The sequence below is a fragment of the Danio aesculapii genome, chromosome 1 (assembly GCF_903798145.1).
Source record: "Danio aesculapii chromosome 1, fDanAes4.1, whole genome shotgun sequence".
Lineage (NCBI taxonomy): Eukaryota > Metazoa > Chordata > Actinopteri > Cypriniformes > Danionidae > Danio > Danio aesculapii.
In genome coordinates, this window is record NC_079435.1 from 6,651,238 (window position 1) to 6,677,844 (window position 26,607).

General features: G+C 36.5%; 1 protein-coding gene across 1 annotated transcript; it reads right to left on the minus strand.

Moving 5' to 3' along the window:
- Positions 1-86: 86 nt before the first annotated feature.
- LOC130223994 (nuclear pore complex protein Nup133-like) lies at positions 87-26,255 on the minus strand. The gene is given in 28 exon segments (XM_056456439.1): positions 87-325; positions 1,452-1,540; positions 1,650-1,723; positions 2,709-2,789; positions 2,865-2,938; positions 2,941-2,985; positions 5,394-5,505; positions 5,507-5,530; positions 5,857-6,015; positions 7,177-7,310; positions 8,901-9,152; positions 9,689-9,788; positions 12,299-12,418; positions 12,626-12,850; positions 13,461-13,555; positions 15,011-15,168; positions 16,000-16,091; positions 16,848-17,005; positions 17,706-17,856; positions 19,148-19,295; positions 19,391-19,461; positions 21,298-21,453; positions 21,902-22,072; positions 22,723-22,854; positions 23,604-23,708; positions 24,274-24,377; positions 24,475-24,590; positions 26,014-26,255. Coding segments are annotated over 28 exon segments (3,411 nt in total). The 5' UTR covers positions 26,142-26,255; the 3' UTR covers positions 87-188.
- Between the last annotated feature and the right edge of the window lie 352 nt (positions 26,256-26,607).

A 26,607-nucleotide genomic window follows, 5' to 3' on the forward strand; every position in this document is an offset into this window, starting at 1 on the left:
CTATCCCTTAAACACTATAAAGCCACCATTTGGTCGGCATCAACATTAGTCTATCAAAGTCTTGAAGAAAACAATCAGCCATCAAATACAGAAATACAGTTTATTCACAAACGTCAAGAGTTGGATCATGTAATTGTCTTTTTTATGAAACAGTACAAAAAGTTGGCATATTAACAAGGAAACAAACATCACATCTGCACATTAAGGTAGTGCTCGTAAATGGCTCGCAGGAGGAACTCAAAATACGGCTTTGATTTGAGACTGTCCAGCTCCTCTTCCTGCAGTAGATCCTTCACGTCTGGCAGGTAGGTCTGCAGAGAATCATCTGTGTGCAGACACAAAACACACTATATGTATATATGGAGATTTTTGCACAGTAACACACTAGTTATGAAACTTCGAAACCTTTATGAATCTTCTAAATCCGTGGTTTGGAGCACGTATTAAATTAGTAAAGTCATGTGAGTTCAGTAAACAGGGTTTCGATATGTCATTATGGTTCGTAATGTTTCAAAGTTCTCCATTAGGGGGCGATCTGTGTAACGACATACAATTACATGACTCACGTGTGTTCATGTAGATCGCCCTCTAGTGGTAAATCACTAAACAGGTTATGTTGGTTTTAAAAAAATAAATAAATAATATTTGGTTAATAGTCTGTTTAATAAAAAATTGTAATAACTTTTTAAAAATATATATAAAATAATAATAAATATAATTTAAAAAATCTAAAATAATGCATATTACATAGACACTTCATATTTAATGATAATAGATGATAGTGAAATTTCTATTTAACATTTGCAAGTGTTGTACTTTAACGTTGTCACATTTACATTGTTTTGACCACTAGGTGTCCCGAGCACGTGGGCATCTCAAATGCTTCAAAACTGCAAATCATTTGTTCATTCTTTCATTTTCCTTCAGCTTAGTCTCTGATTTATCAGAGGTTTCCATAGCGGAATGAACCACCAACTATTCCGCATATGTTTTACACAGTAGATGCCCTTCCAACTGTAACCCAGTACTGGGAAACCCCATACGCACATTCACCACACACACACACACTAATACACTATGGCCAATTTAGTTTATTCAATTCATCTATATCGCATGTGTTTGGACTGTGGGGGAAACCGGAGCATCTGGAGGAAACCCACACCAACATGGGGAGAACATGCCAACTCCACACAGAAATGCCAACTGGCCCAGCCGGGACTCAAACCAGTGACCTTCTTGCTGTGAGGTGACGTGCCACCAACAAATCTCTTTGTGAAGAAGTTAATCCAATTGTTGGAAGCTTAAAAGGATTCATTTCTCCTATTACTAACACTAACTCTCTGCAAGTGTTGATGCAGGCAGTTCAAGCTTTTGGAGTCTATATTTTATACTTAAGATCTGCCCTGAACCATTTAAACCATAAATTCTCATACTCATAAAAATCCTCATACGTTCTTGTATGAGTTTCTGTAGGATCTTGACAAAAGTGCTGTCTCTGGCCGCTTCTAGAGGATCATCATTACCATCAGAAGAGGACCAGCTGCAAGCAATCAAATCAATCATCAATCAAATCAAATCAATCAATCAATCAATATTACAGCATCATGTAAAATAAAGCATCATGTAATCCTCATTTTTATGATGCTCACCTCTCCTTCCAATCTTTCTTCAAGGCTTTACAGAAGATCTCTCGCTTAAGAGCATCAACATCAACGCCGTCCTTCTACAGAAGATGAATACACATCAGTAACATACATCTCTAGGAAAGTTTTGAAGATTTAAAATCACTGATTATCAATATGCTAAAACATTCCAGCAACGTGCTAATACAAGATAAATTATGTTTATGCATTCTGAACTCAACCATCTGGTGGATGAACTTCAAAACCATTGTGTATGTTCTTTTGTCATTCATGGTCTACTATAGTTGTATTTCATATTGTATATTGCATGAAGTGCCTTAATTTTTTAAGTGCATCATCCACTATTTAAAATGCATTTTCCTTTTGGTTAAATGGGATGGCACCTAATGTGTTTAAACATGTTAGCAACTTGCTAAAACGGGCAAGAAATATGCTACTATGATAAAACCATCAGAATGGAAACACTAATGCTAGTGCTAAATCTTGCTATCAACATAGTAAAATATGCTAATCATGTCAGCTAACAATGAGCCAAATATGCTTTTATTGACTTCTCTGAGTAGAGATACCCAACTTCAAGCTTTCCAAAGTTATTTTAAACGTCTGAAAAGGTTTAAGCCAACACAAAGGTATTAAAGGGATAGTTCACTCAAAATGTAAATTACTGGTTAATTTAGTGGTTGCAAACCTTTATAGGTTTCCTATTCTGTTGAACACAAAAGAAGATATTTCAAAGAATGCTGAAAACCTGTAACTATCGACTCAATAGTAGAAAAACAAATGAATGTAAATGGTTACAGGTTTCCAACATTCTTCAGAATATCTACTATAGTGTTCAACAGACGAAATAAACTCATAAATGTTTGAAGCATGAGTAGATAACGACAGAATCTTCAATTTTGGGTGAACCACCCTTTTAAATATGCGTTTTTGACATGGTGTTTAAAATTCCGATGTAGCTGAAAACACATTTGCTCAGACTGTTTTTATACATAATAGACACAAGGCCTTAGTTATTAAACTATTTAATTAAAACATTAAACATTGTCCATTATTTTCAGATACCGCCTTAAAGTACTCCAGCAGATCGAGAGCTTTCTTGAAGTCGTACTCGTTGGCTCCACGATTCTCATCGCAGATGTACAGCTGGAGAGACAAAGTAAGCAAAATGAGCAAGAAACTCAGAAGAAATGTAGAAGCTGCATTATTTCAGATGTTTACTCACCTAATGAGGTGTTGAGGGCTCAGTAAGGGCATGCTGTCTGGGTTCAGCTGCTTCTCCTCCAGCAGCTGTTTGGAAGAGTCTCCTGGTGAAGGAGAAACCTCTCCTGCTCCACTATGTCTACATCACAACAACAATTATAATTCAGTAAATTATTATTCTTTTTTTCGTGGATTAAATATTTGGTGGCTCAGGAGATTATCTGAGGAATATGGAGGTCAGATTTGATTTGTGCTAATTGTCAGACCAGACAAGCTGATACTGGTAACATACTGTCTGTCTGTCTGTCTGTCTGTCTGCCAGAGGATAAAATAAATGCTACAAGCTGCATCATTTGCTCCTCATTTTGTTGACATACATTGAATTAAAAGGCTTATAACTTAAAAAGATGGAAGTAATAGTTTTAAAAGTAATTTTAATTAGTCCAATTATGCTTTTTTACACTCAACTTTCCTTGTGTGTAATGTTAAGAGCTAAATCATTTGAGAAATCGATATCTGTGATTTTTAAAATGCATTGCTATTCAACCCTGATGAAGGCAATTTTGCCGAAAATGTGTAGGTGCTGTTTTATAATTAATTGCCATGATAATAAAGCCTTTTTCATTTTTTCACTTTGTTTTTGAGTGCCACAGACTTATGATTTCGTTACTTATCTTTATCTGCCTCTGAAGCACTTTGTTTAATTTTGTATTTATATGCATTGCTATTTACTCTTAAATTAATTCTGTGTTTAGATGGTGCTGTATGCTTTACAAACTTCCAATTCCATACAAATACCACTTGAACCTAAAATAATTGTGAATAAAGCTAGGAAAGATTTAAATGAATTACAGGAGTGTCCATAGTGAACTGTTTACATTAATCTTGTGACATAAGACTCAGTTTCAAAACTAGCCTAGAGCTCTGTCTGCTGTTCAAAACTAGCCTAGAGTGCCATCTGCTGTTCAAAACTAGCCTAGAGTGCCGTCTGCTGTTCAAAACTAGCCTAGAGCGCCGTCTGCTTTTCAAAACTAGCCCTGAGCGCCATCTGATGTTCAAAACTAGCCTAGAGCGCCATCTGCTGTTCAAAACTAGCCAAGAGCGCCATCTGCTGTTCAAAACTAGCCTAGTCATATGCTGTTCAAAACTAGCCAAGAGCGCCATCTGCTGTTCAAAACTAGCCTAGAGCACCATCTGCTGTTCAAAACTAGCCTAGTCATCTGCTGTTCAAAACTAGCCTAGAGCACCATCTGCTGTTCAAAACTAGCCTAGTCATCTGCTGTTCAAAACTAGCCTAGAGCGCCATCTGCTGTTCAAAACTAGCCTAGTCATCTGCTGTTCAAAACTAGCCAAGAGCGCCATCTGCTGTTCAAAACTAGCCTAGAGCACCATCTGCTGTTCAAAACTAGCCTAGTCATCTGATGTTCAAAAAATAGCCTAGAGCACCATCTGCTGTTCAAAACTACCCTAGAGCGCCGTCTGATGTTCAAAAACTAGCCTAGAGCGCCGTCTGCTGGTCAAAACTAGCCTAGTCATGTGATGTTCAAAACTAGCCTAGAGCACCATCTGCTGTTTAAAAACTAGCCTAGAGCGCCATCTGCTGTTCAAAACTAGCCTAGAGCGTCATCTGATGTTCAAAACTAGCCTAGAGCGCCATGTGATGTTCAAAACTAGCCTAGAGCACCATCTGCTGTTCAAAACTAGCCAAGAGTGCCATCTTGCTGTTCAAAACTAGCCTAGAGCGCCATCTGCTGTTCAAAACTAGCCAGAGCGCCATCTGCTGTTTCAAAACTAGCCTAGAGCACCATCTGCTGTTCAAAACTACCCTAGAGCGCCATCTGCTGTTTTAAAACTTGTTTAGAGCGCCATCTGCTGTTCAAAAGTAGCCTAGAGCAGTGTTTTCCCCAACCCGGTTCCTGGAGGCACACCAACAGTACATATATTGTACGTCTCCCTTATCTGACCCATTCGTGTCAGGTTTTGGGATCTTTTCTAATGTTCTGCTGAGTTGATTTAGGTGTGTTTGATTAGGGAGGAGCTTGAAAATATGTACTGTTGGTGTGCCTTCAGGAACAGGGTTGGGAAACACTGGCCTAGAGGACGGTCTCCTGAACAAAACTAGCCCAAAGCATGGTCTGCTGATGAAAACTAAGCTCAGAATCGATTAAAAAAAAAAAATAGCAATGCATTTTGACAATGAGAAATCAGTTCTGTAACAGTTTTGACTGTTGAAATTAATTTCACCACAGCTCTAGTAATGTTACTGTTTAAGTATTAAAGTGATCTTGAAGTTACAAGTAATACTAGTTTGCTTGTTTTTTTTCCCAGAGTAACTGAGCACTAGCATGTAAAGGACTCCACCTTCTTCAAAAAAAGGGGGCGGGGAAGAGTGGCTCATTTGAATTTAAAGAGACACATAAAAACTGTTACTTAAACGGGGCATTTACAACATGGTATATAATTAAAGATTTGTGTGGTATATATTAGATCTTGTACAAAGAAGCATTTTGGTATGCCAGTAGCTCTCATAAAAGCGCAACTGCTGACCACTGAGCTGTTTGCAGAGTACGGGTTCAGACATGTCCGACGCCAGAGCCGTGAGTTTGCTGAGGGCCAGCAGGGTCTTCTTCTTGCTGAAGTATCTGGTCTCCATGTTGGCCCTGATTATATAGAGTACGATGGGCCTGTCATGAAGAGAACAAGACATTGAGTATGTTTACATTGACACCAATACTCCGATTAAGACAATACTCTGATTAAGAGTCGACCATGTAAACAGCGATTTCCGATTACCTTAATCCGACTTGTCATAAGTTTAATTGAACTAAAGAGTAAAGGAATTAAGACATGGGGAGTGTGCCTATTTAAGTGGCCATTATAGAAGTGCAGTACAGATATGTAAACACTTATCGAATTATTACTGTTTTGTAGTACCTTTTGCCACATTTTGCAACAGGACACACACACACACACACTGATATAAAATGCATGCATTTGTTGGTGTATTTACTCTCTGGTAATCCTGCACATGTATGTCGTGCAGCCAGCTGAGGTGATCGTGAGCCTGCAGGAAGCTGGCCAGCTGTTGGTGTGTTGCCATTGGCTGAGAGAGCAGCTTTCCTCTCTTGCCTTTCTCCATGTACCAGCGGAACAGGAAGTCAGCAAAGTTCTACAGGAAACAGAAAGGGCTGTGAGTAACGACATTTCATACAAGTAGAATAACTCAAATAGGACTATAATACAAAAATGTTAAGTGTTTGCTTGCTTTGTTTTTACATTTAATTTATTTCTTCTACAGAACTTAAAAACTATTTTCCAGATGCATCAGCTGATAATTCACTAGTTAAATATTTGGAGTGAATATGATTTATAGGAGTCTCTTCTGCACACTAGGCATTTATGCATTTACTTAACATAAAATAGAGAAAACAATAACATTGAAGCATTATTACAATTGGATTATTTCAGTGTTACATGATCCTTTAGAAATACTGTGATTTGATGCTTTAAAACTATTTCTGATCATTTTTAATATTGAAAAAAAATGTGTTTCATTATTTTGTGCAAACTATGATACACTTTTTGATATATGCGTCTTAGGCTGCATTTACACTGCAGATCTGATGGTCAATTCCGATTTTGTGACTGTATTTTTTTTTGATGACCTGCTTACATCATCTTTTAAAAGTGACTCGTATCCGATCGTCTGCATTTACACATCACACGGCAAAGGCACAATGAACCCGGAAAAGAAGAGCGGGGCGCTGACATTGCGCTCTCTCGCTCTCGTTAACATACCTGTGCTATATGACAATATAAAAGCTGTTTTAGTCCTCGTGTAGGAGATTTAAGGTTTGGGACTCTGAAGTCTGTTCTGAAATGAAAGCGTCAGACTTGACTTCATTCGCTACGGTTTTTAATGATGTGCGACTCGCTTTGACAGGTGAAAATACGATCTGCCTGCTTACACTGCAGACACGAGAACACAGATCGGATTCAAATCGGATAAATTTCCACATATAAACAAGGCCTGAATCTGATCGGAATCCACGCGATTTGTTCCTGCTTACACGTACATGAGCCATATCCAATCTGTGCCACAAGGGAGAAAAAATAAATAGAAAATTCGGAATTGAGTCACTTGAACAGTGGCAGTGTAATGCAGCCTTAGAGAAGTAAAAAGTTCAAAATAAATTAAATGATAAATGTGTCACTCTCACTTTAAAATAAAATGAATGCATCCCTGATAAATAAAATGATAATTATTGACCTCAGTCTGCACAGTGGCATGTGCTGGCGTTTGGTGTTGATGCGCAGTTTGTTTAGTCACCTGATCAGCGAATTTGACCATGTACTGCTGCAGTCGACTCTGGTTATCCGTTCTTTCACATAACTGCACCAGTATATCAAAATCACAGTATTTTTCTGCCAGCGCTGCAACCCACTGATGCTGACCCAACTCCACTGCTCGACACAAACACAACACGCATACATTCAGGTCATTTTGCCGACTCGGACAAGCAGAAATCCATTCATCACAATTCAAGAAATTATTCTGCATGAACTTTAGGATTTTCTGAATACATTGTGTTTCTCTGTTAAATGTATTCTGAGCTTAGTTTAACCAACAGATGGCACCGTGTGCTTTACAAACAGTCAAACTCTTGTTTACAGAACATGACTCATACAGACATACTACACTGTGTTCTTGTCATCTGCTATTAAAAACTACCCTAGAGCACCATTTGCTGTTTAAAACTAGTCTGGCTAGAGCGCCATCTGCTGTTAAACTAGCCTAGAGCTGTCTACTGTTCAAAACTAACCCAGAGCGCTATCTGCTGTTCAAAACTAGCTTAGAGTATCATCGCTGTTGAAAACTAACCTAGAACGCTGTCTGCTGTGCAAAACTAGCCTACGGCACCATCTGCTGTTCATAACTAGCCTAGAGCGCCATCTGCAGTTTAAAACTAGTCTGGCTAGAGCGCCATCTGCTGTTAAAAACCAGCCTGGCCAGAGTACCATCTGCTTTTGAAAACTAGCCTAGAGTGATATCTGACATTCAAAACTAGCCTAGAGCACTGTCTGATGTTCAAAACTAGCCTAGAGCGTCGTCTGAGGTTTAAAACTAGCCTAGAGCACCATCTGCTCTTCAAAACTAGCCTAAATAGCAGTCTGCTGTTCAAAACTAGCCTAGAGCGCCATCTGCTGTTCAAAACTAGCCTAGAGCACTGTTTGCTGTTCAAAACTAGCCTAGAGCACTGTCTGATGTTCAAAACTAGCCTAGAGCACGGTCTGATGTTCAAAACTAGCCTAGAGCGCCATCTGCTGTTTAAAACAAGTTTGGCTAGAGCGCCATCTGCTGTTTAAAACTAGTTTGGCTAGAGCGCCATCTGCTGTTGAAATCTAGTCTAAAACGCCATCTGCTGCTCAACTAGCCTAGAGCTCCATCTGCTGTTCAAAACTAGCCTAGAGCGCCATCTGCTGTTCAAAACTAGCCTAGAGCGCCATCTGCTGTTCAAAACTAGCCTAAAGCACCATCTGCTGCTCAAAACTAGCCTAGAGCACCGTTTGTTGTTCAAAACTAGCCTAGAGCACCATCTGCTGCTCAAAACTAGCCTAGAGCGCCGTCTGATGTTCAAAACTAGCCTAGAGCACCGTTTGTTGTTCAAAACTAGCCTAGAGCACCATCTGCTGCTCAAAACTAGCCTAGAGCACCGTTTGTTGTTCAAAACTAGCCTAGAGCACCATCTGCTGTTCAAAACTAGCCCAGAGCACCGTTTGTTGTTCAAAACTAGCCTAGAGCTCCGTTTGCTGTTCAAAACTAGCCTAAAATTCCATAATTACTTCAAAACTAGCTTACTTAGCTTTCAAAACTAAGCTCGGAATCAATTACAGAGAATTGCAACACATTCCATAAATTTAAGAACCAATCCAAGGATCGCAATGAAATGATTAATCATCTGAGGCCTTCAGGACAGGGGTGGTAAAGTACTGAAAAAATAATCAGGTTTATTTTCATGTGAAAGTGTTTATGAATCAGCCATGTGAACTCACGGAGCGGCTTAAGCAGCTCTGAGCGTTTCTGCGTGTACTCGTTTTCCAGAGTGTCATATCGCTCCTGCTGTCCGCCGCGCCTCAGAGACGTCAGCTGAGCCACGTAGCCACTCAGCAGAGAGTCCAACAGCGCCACCAGCTGCTCACAGAGGACACTACGCAGCTCCGCGTCTGCGTGAGGATACGCCGCCCGCAGGATTAGCTCGTGCTGCCGAGAGATGATGCTCCGAACTCCACCGACTCCTCCAGAAGCTGAAGGGATAAAATATGAAGTCTATACTGAGGTACAATTAAAGTCAGAATTATTAGCCCCCATATAATTATTTCCCCAGTTTCTGTTTAACAGAGAGATTTTTTTTCAACACATTTCTAAACATGATAGTTTTAATAACTCATTTCTAATAACTGATTTATTTTATCTTTGTCATGATGACAGTAAATAATATTTGACTTGATATTTTTCAAGACACTTCTATACAGCTTAAAGTGACATTTAAAGGTTTAACTAGGTTAATTAGGGTAAAGTTAGGGCAAATCATTGTATAATGATGATTGTTCTGTAGACGGTCAAAAACAAATATTGCTTAAGAGGGCTAATAATATTGACCTTAAAATGGCTTTTAAAAACTGCTTTATTCTAGCCGAAATAAAACAAATAAGAATTTCTCCAGAAGAAAAAATATGATCAGACATACTGTGAAAATTCCTAATATTTTAATAATTCTGACTTGAACTGTATACATTGCTCTTGTGGTCAGAGAAACGGCATGGAGGGTGTTCAGAAGTACCTGTCCACGGGATGTACTCTGGCTCAGGGCTGCAGCTTTCAGGCGCTCTGTACAGAGATGCTTTGGTCTCTCTGTATTGCGCTGCTGCTTGAAGCATATCCTACCACATTAAAAAAAAGAGAATGAATATTTTAACAAACTCACAGACAAGGAAGACGCAAAAAGTTCTTTTAGACCTCATGAATTTAAATTAAGTCTTTAATGCCCAGGTATATTAGCATTAAGGCATTTTAAGACAAAGATGTGACAAGATCTTTAAATAACACATTTTTTAAATAATTGATTGAAATGTTTTTTTTATATTATATTAATTTTGTATAGTTTACCAATTAAAATATCCTAAATAATTAGTAAATTTTGAATATATTTGAAAAACTCACAGAAAATGCACAGCATTCTTTCAGGCCTCATGAATTTAAAATTATGGCTTAAAATTATTAAGATTGAGATTTGATAATTGACTGAAATTACTTTTAATAGTTTATTATTTAGTGTGATTACTGATTATTTTAGATATTTGGTACAAGTTATAACATAAATATGCTTAATGTTTACATAAAATATATATATATGTTATGCTGAATGACAATGGGACATTATTTCACCCATGTTTTTACATTTTCTCAATTGTTATATAATGTAACGCAGGGGTGTCAAACATACGGATCAGGCCTGCATACGGGTTTAATCCAGCCCGCAAGATGATTCTGTAAAGTATAGATATGAGCTGCAATTTTTGAATAAAAGAAAGTGCTGTTCCAATTGTGTCCACTGGATGGCGCAGTAGCAATTGCAACCACACACCTAAACCAAACCGTCATTGGTGGATAAGCAATTGATAATAAATCGTAAAAATGAGATCGTAGGAATTAGCCACTAAGTCAAAACTTGTGAATTGCGGTGAGATAGTGTTGTCCTCCGGCTCCAGCTTTATGTTTTATATTGATCTTATTAAAACAAAGAAAACAATCTGAAGTTGTTGTTAAGTTATTTACAGGGCTCGAAATAACCTTTTTGCATGGTAGCACTGGTGCTCCTAACTTTAAAAATTTAGGCGCACCAGCCAATTGAGCACCATTACTACAAGTTTTATATAACAGATTTATTGCATTTGAAATCAACACCATTAAAAACTGACAAGCAAAAAATATATATGCATGAGTGAGGAAAATATGAGCTGCAATATTATATGAGCTGCAATATTAGGTTAATCTTAGTCAGTGCAAGCCCTTTTGCGATAGTGTACGTGGTGTTAAATTTTACATAGCTTCCACTTGCACGAAGGATTAAACAGAACCTCTCCAAACAGTTACCTGAAAATTCCGTCCCACAGACTTTACAGTGAATGCTTTAGTTATTATCATAGCGGACTTGAAGCCACTGGAAGTCTTTTATCCACTCTTGGAAAAGTGTAGATCAGGCATGTCCAAGCTCGGTCCTGGAGGGCCAGTGTCCTGCAAAGTTTAGTTCCAACCCCAATCAGACACACCTAGGCTAGCTAATCAAGCACTTACTAGGCTTTCTAGAAACATCCGTGCAGGTGTGTTGAGGCAAGTTGGAGCTAAAATCTGCAGGACACCGGCCCTCCAGGACCGAGTTTGGACACCCCTGGTGTAGATGGTGGATTAACATTCACCACATGATCAATAATCAGATGTGCCATTATTTGTAGCTTTAGGTGGTTTCTAAAACAAAATCTGTCATGTTGTTTTCATTCTCATCTTCAGCGCGTGACATTTTAGCGGTTGTTGCTCTCCTCTGCATTGACTGAGTGATTGACAGCTGATATTAACCAATCCATTTGCAGTGAGTTCTAGAGCAGTGGGCCAATATGAAGAGCGCGAAGGTGGGGCAGGCATTGCGGGCTTTGTTTACTGCAGCAAAACAGTTTTAAAACTGATCCTCAGCGCTGCGTTTTAAGTGCAAAGATGCATTCTGCGTGAATGTCTCCTGAATCCGCGCATGCAGTGAACATTTTGCAGTGAAAACCAGTCGCATGCAACAATTTTATGCACTCGCACAAATGCTCCCAAATACATTTTGAGGTCGCATAGATAAAATTTCGGGCGCATATGCGACCAAAACGGTCGCAATTTTGAGCCCTGCATATATATATATATATATATATATACACACACACATACACACCATGATTTTACCAATACGGCCCACTTGAGAATAGATTTTCCTCTATGTGGCCTCTGAGCTAAAATGAGTTTGACACCCCTGATGTAAAGTGTATAATTTCTCATTAACTTAAATAATATCGTAACGCAAATGGCAAAATAATTAATGATTAAAATTAATATGCAGAGTTGTTATTCCCAGAAAAGGAAAATAATAATAACAAATAAATAAATAAATATTATTGTATTGGTAAATGTATTTAATGTATTATTTAACGTATTCAATTGATAGTAAATGAGAATAAAGACATTCATAACGTTTATTTTTTATTCTAGCTGCAACAAATCCTGATAAGATTATCCCAGTTTCCAAACTCAGCTTAGTGTAGTATAGCAAAACCTATTCTCCCTAACAAAGAACAAAACGACTGGATTGTTGATTAAAGTGCATAAATTAATAAACAGGTGAAAACGTGCTGCACACCTTGATGATGTCATTAACGCTGAGCACCACCGAGCCCCACCGAGCCGCGTCCAGATGCTCTTTCAAAGCTTTTTCCTCCTCATCCAGCAGACACTCGAAGATGGAGGAGATCTGAGACACCTGCAGACACAAACAGGAGATGAATCACAGAGAAACATCCACCTCTTTCCTGCGTCCCATAATGCTTCGCGTAAATTATAAGAGTAAAACTTTTAGTCAAGTGTTTTAAAAATAATTGAGTACAAAGAGCTGTCATTATTCTGCTCACTGCTCATCCATTAAGGATGCAAGAAGGACACATATTGAGACACAACCATAGTCTCTCACCTCTCTGAAGAACACATCCGCTGGCGTCAGGTTGGTCGGAGTGTCTGTGCTGTTCTTCTTCAATGCCGTCTGGATGGCTGTGTTCACCAGTTCGGGATGTTTGGCATGATGGTTCTTCAGCACGATGGCGGCCGAGAGCTTCTCCGCATGTTCGCAGAGCAGCAGTCGTGTTGCCATTGAGCACGAGCGCACCTTTGTGGAAGCGAGACGGTCTAGAAGGCCTGTCTATATAGAAAGTAATACAGAAAAGCACATTACTGGACAGCGTCTGAAGAATGAAGAGGGCTGCACGATAATGGAAAAATCTAATATCTATATTTTATTTTTCAGCAATAAATTTTCAGATATGAATAGTTTTTTTTTAAGATGGGTTGAATAGCTCTATTTGCCAGTTTTCTGGGGAGTCTAACAGTATTCAGATGCAGAAATTGAATTATCACAATGTGAAAAATGCTTTTCTTACTTTGCTTTGTCTCGTTTCTTGTCCAAATATCTACATATTCTTATATCAAGTAAAATATTGTTTTGTTTTCCTTAAAACAAGTAAAAACAAGTAAGAGATTTTCCGTGAAATAAGTAAAATTATCTGCCAGTGGAGGAAGTAAAAGAAAACAATAGTTTTAGCTTTGAAATGTAGATATTTGGACTAAAAACAAGATAAAAATTCTATGCAAGACATTTTTTTGTTGCAGAACTCATATAAATTCCGTATAAATACTTTAATAAATGCAATTCTGCAGCTCCTGGTCAACTATAATTCAGATTAAATTCTTTTCATGTGACTATTGTGACTGTGCACATTGCGATATCAATGCTAAAATGCTGATTGAAGAACCTGTAGCAGGAAGTCCATGAGGCAGCGGTGAGCCTTCATCTTATCCTCCAACTGATGGAGAAGGATCAAGGACGTCAGTGTGAATCCAGCGCCCTCTACAGGACAAAACATGCACAATCGTGTAAAAAACTGACCAAATTGAACAACTTTAACCATTGAATTTAACATTTCCCCTGCTTAAGCCTAGTACCAAACTAAAATGCAGTTCTGAGCTGTTTCAACTGAAATAAACCTGCACTGACTGATCTGAAAATATATCAGTGCCTTTGTTTTGTCTCAAGATGGACACCAGAAATGATTTAAGGCACATTTATAAAAATTACTCAAATATCCTAATTAGTTATTAAGCCTGGCCTGTTCTAAGCCCTGTCTGGGAACCCAGGCCTAAGTTTTACTAGGAGAGGATTAGGATATTGTAAGCAAATCGAATCAAAAACTGTCCTCCAGATGTATTTTGACTAGAAACTACACAATTTACACACAAAAACTGATAAATTGTTAGAAATAAATAATTAAAACCACAAAAAAGGTATGATTATTTTTTTGTATAGATATTGTATTTACATATTACTTATAGACTTTAGCCAAATAACTTATTTTGTCAATTAAACAATAATTAACATTATTATTATTATCATCTGAGAGAATTATAACACATTTATTTGTAGTTAATTATTAAGTGGCGATGCAGTGGCGCAGTAGGTTGTGCTGTCGCCTCACAGCAAGAAGGTCACTGGTTCGAGCCTCGGCTGGGTCAGTTGGCGTTTTTGTGTGGAGTTGGCATGTTCTCCCTGCGTTCGTGTGGGTTTCCTCCAGGTGCTACGGTTTTCCCCACAGTCCAAAGACATGCAGTATAGGTGAATTAGGTAAGCTAAATTGTCTGTAGTGTATGAGTGTGAGTGAGTGTGTGTGGATGTTTCCCAGAGATGGGTTGTAGCTGGAAGGGCATCCGCTGCGTAAAACGTGCTGGATAAGTTGGCGGTTCATTCCGCTGTGGCGACCCCGGATTAATAAAGGGACTAAGCCGAAAAGTAAATGAATGAATAATAATAGCATTTATACTGACATTTTCCAGATAATAATTTTGCATTGCCATTCACATCACTCTATATATGGAAATTATTACTAGTAGTATTTAATAGTACTAATGATATTATAACTAACAGACGTCTCATAGTACATATATTTTTAAAATATACACAATAAATCATACTACTGCATGAGCACTGTGCTACGTCCGACAGATCGCACTATTGTGTCTTTCTTTTCTTTTTCATTCTTTTATAACCTGTTTTAACACATTTTAATCTGTTTTTGTATTATTTGTTTTTATTTTTTCTTATACTTGTCTCTTTTATTCCTGTTTATGTAAGCACTTTGAATTGCCACGGTGTGTGAAATGTATTATAGAAATAAACTTGCCTTGCCTTCTTATTTCGCAGCCTGAATTTTTCCTTTATTTATGTGCATGAATTTAGGATGATTTCAAGCTTTGGAAGATCTAATTAATCAGGCCAAAAACAAAATTTAATTGTGTGCTCATGTCTCACCGTCAGGAACAGACTCGGCCCAGCGAGGGTCACATGCAGGATAATCATCCACCAGATCCAGATCAATCTGAGTGACCACAGTATCCAGATCAGCAGATCCTTCTCCATCACTGGGGAAAAGCTCATCCACCATACTCTGAGCTCCGACCAGATCATGACTGCAGATTAAACACCATCATCATCATCAGTGAGTTATTGACCTCACAACAAACACAAACAGAGCATATTTGTTTGTTTATTTATTGCCACATCTCCAAGTTATGCCTATTCCATAGCAAGATCAATATAGATAGACACAGATTACATAATAATAACAACAACAAGGTAACACTTTACAATAAGGTTGTAATAGACAATTGGCTAACACTTTAGTTCAGGTCACAATTCATGCTATTGACTACTAGCTTCTTACCTGCCTATTATAAAGATATTAACAGTTATAAAGTATGATCTTATTCTAGATGCCTAATACTACCCAAAACCTAAACCCAACTACTACCTTACTAACTATTAATAAACAGCTCATTAGTAGTGTATATTAGTAGTGACCTAAACTAGTGTTACCAATAATGCATTCACTAACATAAACAAATAATGAAAAATACATTTATTACAATACTTTATGTTAGTTGATTCTTAGTTCATGCAAACTCACAGTGCAATAACTAATGTTAACAAGCATGAATTTGGATTGTAGTAATCCATTAGTAAATATTGAACTATGATTAATAAACGCTCTACAAGTATTGTTCACACTTAGTTTCTTTGTTAGTAAATACACTAATTATTGAAACCTTATTGTAAAGTGTGACCAATAACAACAAAAACTTCATAATTCAATAAGAAATAATACAATAAACAAATTTAAAAACGGATTTTTTTTAGTCCAACGCATGATAAACAACTTAGATTCTTCATTAAAAATGTGCTTTCAGTATAGATATAATGTCTACTAGTGTTTAAAATGTAAGCAGAGAGCAGAAACTGACCGGCAGAACTGCAGGAATGCTTGCTTCAGAAGTCTGGTTTTGTCCTCCTGGGCCACCATGTCAATTTTGGGTGGCGTCTCTAATGGAGTACCCTAAAAAAAAAAAGAAATATGTTCGTTAATTAAATAGAGGTAAAACAGTATCAATGACCAACATTAAATCCAAAATAAAAGTCAATATAATTCATTTGTTTGAACGTTCATATAAAATCAAAGCCAAATTAGCAGTCAAATTAAAACAGGTCTCATGCTGGAGCAATAATTATTATTAATTGGCAATAAATCATATGTAATGAACAGAAAAACTCAATTTTTACCACAGCGTATTTGTTTAATTAGTTTGTGCTTTTCTAATTCTCAGTTTGTCTGGATTTAGTGCTTTTATGAGGTATGGGTTTGATTAAAATGTTAATATTTGTCTAAATAATTTTTTTAATACTTTCCAAGCATTGTTTAAATGGAGAGAACATTTCTTCAACACATATTTATATATAGTAGTTTTAATAGTAGCTTATTTTACAAGATGCTAGTATTCATTTAACTAGGGCTTAACTAGATTAAATACTAGATTCATTTAACAGTGGTTTCTTAAGGAGGCTAATAATATTAACCGTAGCATTTTTTATTCTTTTAAATAATCTTTTTTATTCCAGCCAAAAACAAAAAAAAACAAAGACTTTCGCCACAAGAATAATACATGCTATATTTTAATTTTAAAATGTGAAAGAAATTTTAGTTCAAATTTTACTCAAACACATAATTATATATCAAAAATGTACGCTTTTAAAGTGGTCAGTTAATTTTTCCGACCATTGTATATGTATGCGATGTCAGTTATATTTTACAGACCTCAGGTCCTGGTCCAGCCACTGAAGTGCAGAGCGAGTCCTCCATGGTCTCAGGGAGAAGAGAAGCAGTTTCTCTGGCTAAAACAGCAACCAGTCCACTGTTCTGTGAGAAAAATACCGGCAGAGCAGAGCAGACCCCACCGCCACGCACACGGTCACCTGAAACACACACAACAGCTACAGTAAGTGGAGTTTATTTATAAAGCATATTTATCTTCAGCTTTGTACTGATCAAACAAAAACCAATACAATCCAAAAATATGAGTAAAAATAACAATGAAAGCAGTAATAAAATAACAGTTTTAAAGGGATAGTTCACCCAAAAATGACAAATGTATCATCATTTACTAAAATTCAGCTTTGAATTACAGGAATAAACTACATTTTAAATATATATTCACATAGACATTTGCTTTTATTATTAAATAAATGCATCCTTAGAGAACACCAGAGAAATTAAACATTAAAACAGCCTAATTATTCCAAACTTGACCTGCAGTCTACAGACTTAAAGAACTATTTAAAGGGACAGTTCACCTAAAAATGAAAATTCTGTCATCATTTACTCACCTTTTACTCATTTTTAACCTTTACAAGATTCTTTCTTCTATTAAATCACAAAAGAAGATATTTTGAAAAATGTTGGAAACCTTTAACCATTGACTTCCATAGTATTTTTGTTCCTACTATGGAACTCAATGGTTACACTACAAAAAATTGGGTGAACTATCCCTTTAACAACTCAATACACACTGAAGATTGTGAAAGCAATAGAATAAAAATGTGTCTCAAGTTTAGATCTAAAAATATAGAGAGACAAAGCACTAATAATAAACACAGGAGCAGCTGAGGGTCAAACCTGGAGAGCTGAAGAGGATTTTCTCCTCAGCGAGTCCTCCGCGTCCAGCACCGGTGCTGCAGGCGAACACCAGCTCCTCATTATAGAGATACGCAGCTGGACTCGATGGATCGGGCAACACCAGACGTGTCTTCAGCAGCTCCTCCTCGCTCTGACAGAGAAAAACAGAGCACAATTGAGCCATCTTGATTTTTGGTCTCCCTTTATATTAAGTGGCCTTAACTACTCTGTACTTATCAACTTGTAAATACAATGTACTTAATGTGTTCATAATGTATTGAAGAACACTGCTGGTGCTATTGAGATGGGATACAAGCAAGACTAGGGACACGATTGGTGGTATGGGTAGGATTAAGGTGTAAGGGATGTTTAACAGTGTGATTAGAAATGCAATGACAGAAATTATTTACAGATATAATAACATGCATGTATTAGTACAATGTAAAAACATGCATTTATGCAATAAGTACATTGTAACGAATTAATAATTTCAGTGTACGTACATATTAGTTAAAGCCACTTAATGTAGTGGCAGCTGATTTTTTTTATAACTGATATCGATACCAATAATTTGTGAGGTTATATGACCAATAACTGATTTCCAATAATTACATTTTTATTTAAAAATTAATAGTGCTGGGCAAAGATTATTCACGATTAATCGCATTCATAAACAAAAGCTTGTTTTGATATATGTGTGTATTATATATATTTATTATGGATATGTGATACACATGCATCAAAACAAAACTATTTTGTTATATAGATATTTAAATTTAGATATAATTTGTATCACATACATATATATTTTATATCTAAATATAAATAAACATTTTCTCAAATATATTAATGTGTGTATTTATATATGCACATTATAAATATATAATGGGAACCTATTATGCCCATTTTTACAAGATGCTAATAAGTCTCTGGTGTCCCAAGAGTGTGTATGCGTTTCAGCTCAAAATAACACACAAATAACTCCTTGAAAGTGCCTCTTTTAATTTGATCCAAATTGTGCATTTTTGGTTATTGTCGCTTTAAATGCAAATGAGATTGTGCTCCTAGCCCCCTTTTCAAAAAGAGGTGTGGCTACAAATGCCTGCGTGTCAGCATAGTGGTAGTTTCAAAACTCTAATGGTTGATGGCTGCTTCTCACTCAGGGCTGTTTATGCTAATGAGGGAGAGATTTTTTAATTAAGTATGATCATAAAAAGTAGAATTAATACATGTTTACCATTAGAAGCTGGTTATATTCACTCACTGCTGCCACACAAATTTATTCAAACCCCTTATAGAAGTGATTAATGCATAATAAAGTAAATAAATCAATGAATAAAGTAAATAAAGCATCAAATGTGCTATATAAATAAACCTCCCGTCTTTAAATGGAAGCATCTGCCAAATATAAATGTATAAAAACTAAAATTACAGTGGTGTACCTGGAATGGTGGGTTGTATTTGGTGACCTCCACTGTGAGCAGGTCTGGGGACGGCACTATGCTTTCTGCAAGCGTGACCAGACAGAAATACGCCACGCATGGAGTATCGCCCGGATACCAGGCGGCTGCTAGCACCACCAGCCCCGCGCTAGAGAAAAACACAGCGCAAGTATGAGCCATTACTGTATATGCATTACAGCATAAACCGAACATGATTATTTAGCATCATTATTACACACTCACTTGCTGTGCTGCATGTCCAGATACAAGACGTTCACTCCTTTCTTGATCTCCGAGTAGTTACTTTCTGAATCCTAGAGGACCAATGAAGGATATCACACAAAATAAATGAAAAAGGTTAGTTCACTGTAAAAATCACTTATATTCCTGTTCAACACAACGACAACACTGTTCACCAATCTAACCTGGGAGATTTCTGTCCATTTAGTCAAAACACTGTGGCTCAGTGGTTAGCACTGTCACCTTACAGCAAGAAGGTCGCTGGTTTGAGTCTTGGTTGGGTCAGTTGACATTTTTGTATGAAGTTTGCATGTTCTCCCAGTGTTGGTGTGGGTTTCCCCCAGTCCAAACACATGCACTATAGGTGAATTGAATAAACTATGTTGGTCGTAGTGTATGGGTGTGAATGAGTGTGCATGGTTGTTTCCCAGAACTGGGTTGCAGCTGGAAGGGCATCCACTGTGTAAAACATATGCTGGATAAGTTGGCGGTTCATTCCGCTGTGGCGACCCCTGATGAATAAAGGGACTAAGCCGAAGGAAAATGAATGAATGAACATATAAATGTCTTCTGGACACTTTATGTGATAAACAGAATTAAATATGAGCTTGATGAACATTTTTTATGAATGTTATGAAGCATTAGAGATTTGCGTGATTACACTTTCAATGGCCAGAAAGAAATCGATGATTAAAAATATCTTCATTTGTAAAGACTTTTGAAAAAACAATCCTACAACAGCCTCAAACATTTCTATACTAATGCACATAAATAAAAACTTTATATAATAAATGCAAACAGTACATTTGGGGTGCTTCAGTAAAAAATAATACATACAGTTTAAGTCAGAATTATTCGCCCCCCTTTTAATTTATTATTTTTTTTTTTAATATTTCCCAAATTATGTTTAACAGAGCAAGGAAATTTTCACAGTATGTCTGATAATATTTTTTTCTTCTGGAGAAAGTCTTATTTTTTATAATTTCTAAATTTTTTTAAAACCATTTTAAGGTCAATATTATTAGCCCCTTTAAGCTATATATTTTTTCAATAATCTACAGAACAAACCATCGTTATACAATAACTTGCCTAATTACCCTAACCTGCCTAGTTAACCTAATTAACCTAGTTAAGACTTTAAATGTCACTTTAAGCTGTATAGAAGTGTCTTGAAAAATATCTAGTCAAATATTATTTACTGTCATCATGGCAAAGATAAAATAAATCAGTGATTAGAAATTAGTTATTAAAACTATTATGTTTACAAATGTGTTGAAAAAAAATCTTCTCTCCATTAAACAGAAATTGGGAAAAAGAATAAACAGGGGGGCTAATATTTTTGACTTCAACTGTAAATAATCCAAAGGTCAGAGTTCAGGTAGGGAAAAAAGTAACTGTTTGGACCATTTTTTTTGCTATTTAAATCAATTATACTTGGATTTTAAAAACGTATCTATGTAAGAATGCTAGATTCTGTGTCATATCAAAGAAATGGTTGAGCCAAAAATGAAACCACAATTAATTTACTCACCCTGAGGCCACTGAAGATGTAAGTGACTTATACTTATTGGATAAAACGTTTTGAATCTTATCTTATAGAACATTTTATCTTATAGTATATGTTAGTTATGCATAGGTTTTTAAAATAGCTCTTATGTCCAGTGTTGTGTTTGTATTTATGATTAATTTATGTAGCACCGTTATCCTGCGAGACACGGCATTTCGTTCCTCAGTATGCCCACACATGTAGCGGAACGACAGTAAAGCTTGAATTGACTTGTAACTGAATAATAACAAAAGTCACGTACATTACCCAGTGGCCTGAAGACGAGTAATTTGAGTGAACTACCCATTTAAATAAATAAAAAAAGCACATTTAATTCTATAATCTTGCAGCAAACATGTCTGACCCAGATGGCGTCTGTAATGCTGTCGGTGATGATCTGATTGGTGCTCCAGCTCAAAACCTGCGTCTCGCTGTTCTCGTCCACCTCCCATTTACTGAGACCACATGAGCTGAGGGAGTATAGACAGCTGAAGGCCTTCACCCACAGCACACTGTACACCTGATGAGGGAAATATAGACAGTAAAATCTGAAAATTAACACCAAGAGTTCATTTCAACACTCTAAAAGTGCATATTTGGGAACTACCCACAAAGTGTTAATTTTAACACTTTTTAACACCAACACAGTGTCAAAAAATTAACACTAAGAGTCAAATACTAACCAATGCAGATTCAAGAGTTTCAATTTTACACTGTTCTGAAATTGACCTTCTAACAGTAAAACAGTAAAAATGACAGGAATGGATCAACAACAATCAACAATGAATGATTACACGCGATTATGTCTTGGCGATCAAAAAAATGTGCTTATAATGGAAATCAAAGGGGCAAAAAACAGCCATGAACATAATGAAAAGGTAGTCAGTTTGAACAGTACACAATGGTTATTCCTTGATATCTCAGAAATTCTGTGGGAACCCTGTTTTACAGGAAGCACTAATACTGACAGAGAGGTCGGCTGGTTGGCCACGGATCCCAAAGAGGCTGGAAACCCTGCGGCCGATGCCCGACAGCATCCCCTGACCCTGCTGGACAGGCCTGTGGTGCAGCTTCCCAGAGGAATCTGCAGAGAGCCGGAGCAGATGACCACGGTACGAAGACACGATGAAACTCCCACCCTGAATGAGCAAGACAACAGTCCCAGAATGAAAAACGTATATAAACGCCTTTTTCAGCCCTTTAAAAGGTAAGTATATAGACATCATATGCACAATTACATTTTAAGGCACAATAATGTTCAATGCTTTGGAAGAAAAAAGACATACATATATTTAAAAAAAAATCTTTTTAACTACAGCTACATTTTTTGACCAAAAAATAAATAAAAACAGTTAAGAGAGTGTCAATTCTCTCATTTGAGTATATTAACGACTGGTCAAATGGGATAACGGGACAAATGTTTTATTAGACTTAGACTCAGTATTTGACAAATGTCATTTAACAAAACTTTTTGTCAGATCAGAATGAACTAATGAAATAATTTTATTTATTTTCAAGGTTTACATTTATTTTAGATTTCATAAATAAATTTTTATAATGAAATTATATATTATATTAATTATTACAATTAAAAATGTACATTGAAATATATATTTTGAAAATGTATTCCTATGATGACAAAGCACCCATGAAATTTGTATTTAGTGCTAAATTATTTATTTATTAACATTACTAAAACTCTTTTCAAAAGAGTGAACTAAATATCAAATAAATTACCCACAGAATAAAATGCTTCTTAATTTGCAAAGAGAAAATGTCTGGTTTTTACCTTAACAGCGGCCACATAGTTGGACAAGTGTCCACTCAGGTCCAGAGAGATCTCAGTGTAAGACCCTTCATGCGCCAGACTGGGCCAGAAGCGAACCAGACCATCAGGAGACACGGCCAAAGCACTGATAGACTGTGAAAAACACATTTGCATCTCTTTTAAGTGTTTTTGTTCTGAGGTAGGCTCAGAAAACTGAAGCATTTGTACTTCAATTTCAAAATATTTATTATTATATTATATATATTTTTTATTTTGATGAATGGACCCTTTTCACAAGCCTGTTATGACGCGTTTAACTGTCATCAGCATCTTAAATCCTTTAAAGTTTTTAATATTTTCATTTTAAAAAAACAACTTATGAACATTTATATGTATTTATTTATGCATTATATCATCTTTGCTTCAAATTACAACAAACAAACTACTGATTGTGCGTGGTGTTTCTAATACAGAGTTTATGGGACAGGTCAGCAAATTTGATGTTATTCTCTCCTCTGCCTGCCGTCATCAGTCTCACACAAATTTTTCCTTTTTCTGAATGTCTTTATAAAATCATCGTGGCGTTTTTCTTTTATTATTATTTGAGCAAATAAGTAAAATGAGTTGTTGTATTTTCCCCATTCATCCCCGCTCAAAGTTTTCCCAACTATAATGACTTCAGCTACCGAGAAACCCGGGAGTGTGAAAAGGGTCTATATCTTTTGTACTGCTCCTTGTTGCTGTTGTTGTTTCTTAGAAGAATCTTTTTATTTTATTATTTCAATGGTAAATGTGCCCTGCAATGTTGATTGTTCCCTGTTTTGTGGTGTACAATTTTGCTACAATTAAAAGCACATTTGCAGTTCTGAAATCTCCTCTGATGTTCATATGCAGCATCTCACCTGAATGGGAGCCAGATCAAGCGGCCCGGAGGAACTGATGGAGACCAGATCAGCACTGTATGCAAACTCACTGGGTGGCAGCTGGAGGTCCTTACACACCGACAGCTGAGCAACAAAATAAAACAGCACAATGTTTGCAGAACAACACTCAAATTGTAATTATATACTGCATCCCAATTCACCTACTTATTCTAAGTCCTAAAAACATGTACTGTTTTGTGAAGAAAAAGTAAGTACAGTTAAAGTCAGAATTATTAGCCCTCCCTGTATTATTTTCTACAATTTCTGTTTAATGGGGAGAAGATTAACACATTTCTAAACATAATAGTTTTAATAACTCATTTCTAATAACTGATTTATTTTATCTTTGCCATGATGACAGTAAATAATAATTTACTAAATATTTTTTAACATGCTAGTATTCAGCTTAAAGTGACATTTAAAGGCTTAACTAGGTTAATTAAGCGAGTTAGTGTAATTAGGCAAGTTATTGTATAATGATGGTTTGTTTTTTAGACAATCAAATACAAATATTGCTTAAGTGGGCTAATAATATTGACCTTAAAATGGCTTTTAAAAATTAAACTACTTTTATTCTAGCCAAAATAAAACAAATAAGACTTTCTCCAGAAGGAAAAAAATGTATAGGAAATGTGCCCGCTTTTCTGACCTTCGCCACAGACGTCTGAGATACTTTCCACACAATCAGCCGCTCCCCACAAACCATCCAAGCCCAACCAGACGCGTCCACCTTTACCGAGATCTGATCATCCACTGAAAGAAATAAACATTTAGAGGATTTCAGACCATTATATACACACTGGATCGGCTCTAAAATACAGCCAAAATCTATACAAACAAAGATTGTCACCATCAGCCATGGTCAGCGCCTCCATGACCTTAACAGGTAGAGACGATCCAAAAGTCTGCACATCAAAATTATAAGATTCGACGACGGCATGACTCTGAACTCGCGTGGGAGTAGATCTGCAAGGGAGAAAATCAAAACAATTGCATATATAATTAGCAAAAAATTTAATTTAAAATGTAACTTGGAATAATTAGGCAACTTAAATTCTTCAAGTTATACTGATCAATAATTATTGTAAAAAATATATTATTTTATTTATTATTTAAGGGCGACACAGTGGCTCAGTGGTTAGCACAGTCGCCTCACAGCAAGAATGTTGTTGGTTTGAGTCCCGGCTGGGTCAGCTGGCATTTCTGTGTGGAGTTTGCATGTTCTCCCCGCATTGGCGTGGGTTTCCTCCGGGTGCTCCGGTTTCCCCCACAGACCAAACACATGCGCTATATAGGGGAACTGAATAAACTAAATTGGCCGTAGTGTATGTATGTGTGTGTGTGTGTGTGTGTGTGTGTGTGTGTGTGTGAATGAGTGTGTATGGGTGTTTCCCAGTGCTGGGTTGCAGCTGAAAGGACATCTGCGGTGTAAAACATATGCTGGAATAGTTGTTGGTTCATTCCACTGTGGCAACCCATGATGAATAAAGGGACTAAGCCGAAAAGAAAATAAATGAATGAATTTGGAATAACTAATCAAGTTATATTGATTAATAATTACTGTAAAAAATATATTATTTTATTATATATTTTTATTTTATTATATTATTTTATTTAATATTTTAGAAGTAAAATATGTATGTTTAATCAATCAAAGACTTGGTTTACTAGGTATTAGATTGAGCTAAATATTAATATTGGCTTTATTCTGTAAATGTCTTTGTTTCTTCTGATTTTCAAATCAATATATTGTCATTTTAATCCCTTTTCCCCCCCAGAAAATGCCAATTTGTAAGAATAAGAAATGTTTTCACTTGTTGTCACTTAAAAATCAGGATTATTCAAGCAAATATTGGTATATTAACTCAAAACTTCAAAATTTTAAACATTGTATTTCGTTGTCTAAACATTAAAGGATGTCACTTTATTGTCATTTTGCACAACTAAATTGTTTTTATTTCAAATTTGGAAGAAATGTCAATAGTAGTTTAAAGAATAAAACATACATTACATTTTACACAGACATAATAATTCATAATCCAGACAAAATAATATGAATTGCCAAGTGGTGACAGTTGTTTATTCTGTATATGGGTCTAAAATAAATGGTATATTATTACTACTACAATTATTTATATTAATATAATACAATGAATATAACATGTCATACAAGTATATAAAATTAATACTAATATAAAAATGTAATTGATTTAAGATTAAATTTACTGGAAAAATTACCATGGCTAAATAATCAAATGTTAATAACACTTAATTATGATAATTCTTCAGTCCCAGGATATATATTATTAAATTATTATCATCATCATCATGTATATATCTAAAACACACGCATGTCAGTGTTAATTCAGAGTGTTTACTGTGTTTTTACCGTGCTGTGACAGCGGAGCGGCGCGGAGAAAACAGCAGTCCGGGCTGAACGACGCTCACACTCCTCCGTCCGCCGGTTCGGGGCGCCTGTCTGCGGCCTGAGCCCGGTGTGCCGCGGGGAGAAAACATACCCGGTCCACAGTCCGTTTACAACCGCCAGAAACCGCTCAGAAGCGACGAAATGCGATGTGAAATCGAGAAAAGCCGTTTACCGCGCGCTCACTGAAGTCAGGCGCGCACATAATAAGCGTCATCACAGGAATGCGCATGCGCTCCTCTGCAGCTGATCCTAAAACCGTTTAAAATCTTTTCTCATATACGGATGAAGAGGTCGTTGAGACATGAAACTAATCCTGGAACAGTGTTACAATAAATAGCACATTAGTTAGGATTAATGGTAGTTCTCAACAGCAATATATACGAAAATGTATTTCCAATGCATGTATAAAAACAAATAAACAGTAAACAAACACTTTAAAAGTAAGTGTTTTCAGTAAAGTCAACTTCCCTGGGGAAGATGCTGCGCGTTGTTGATTCTGTCAATGCGCTAGATGGCGCAGTGCAGCACCTGCAGTCTCAGCGCGCCGTCAGTGGA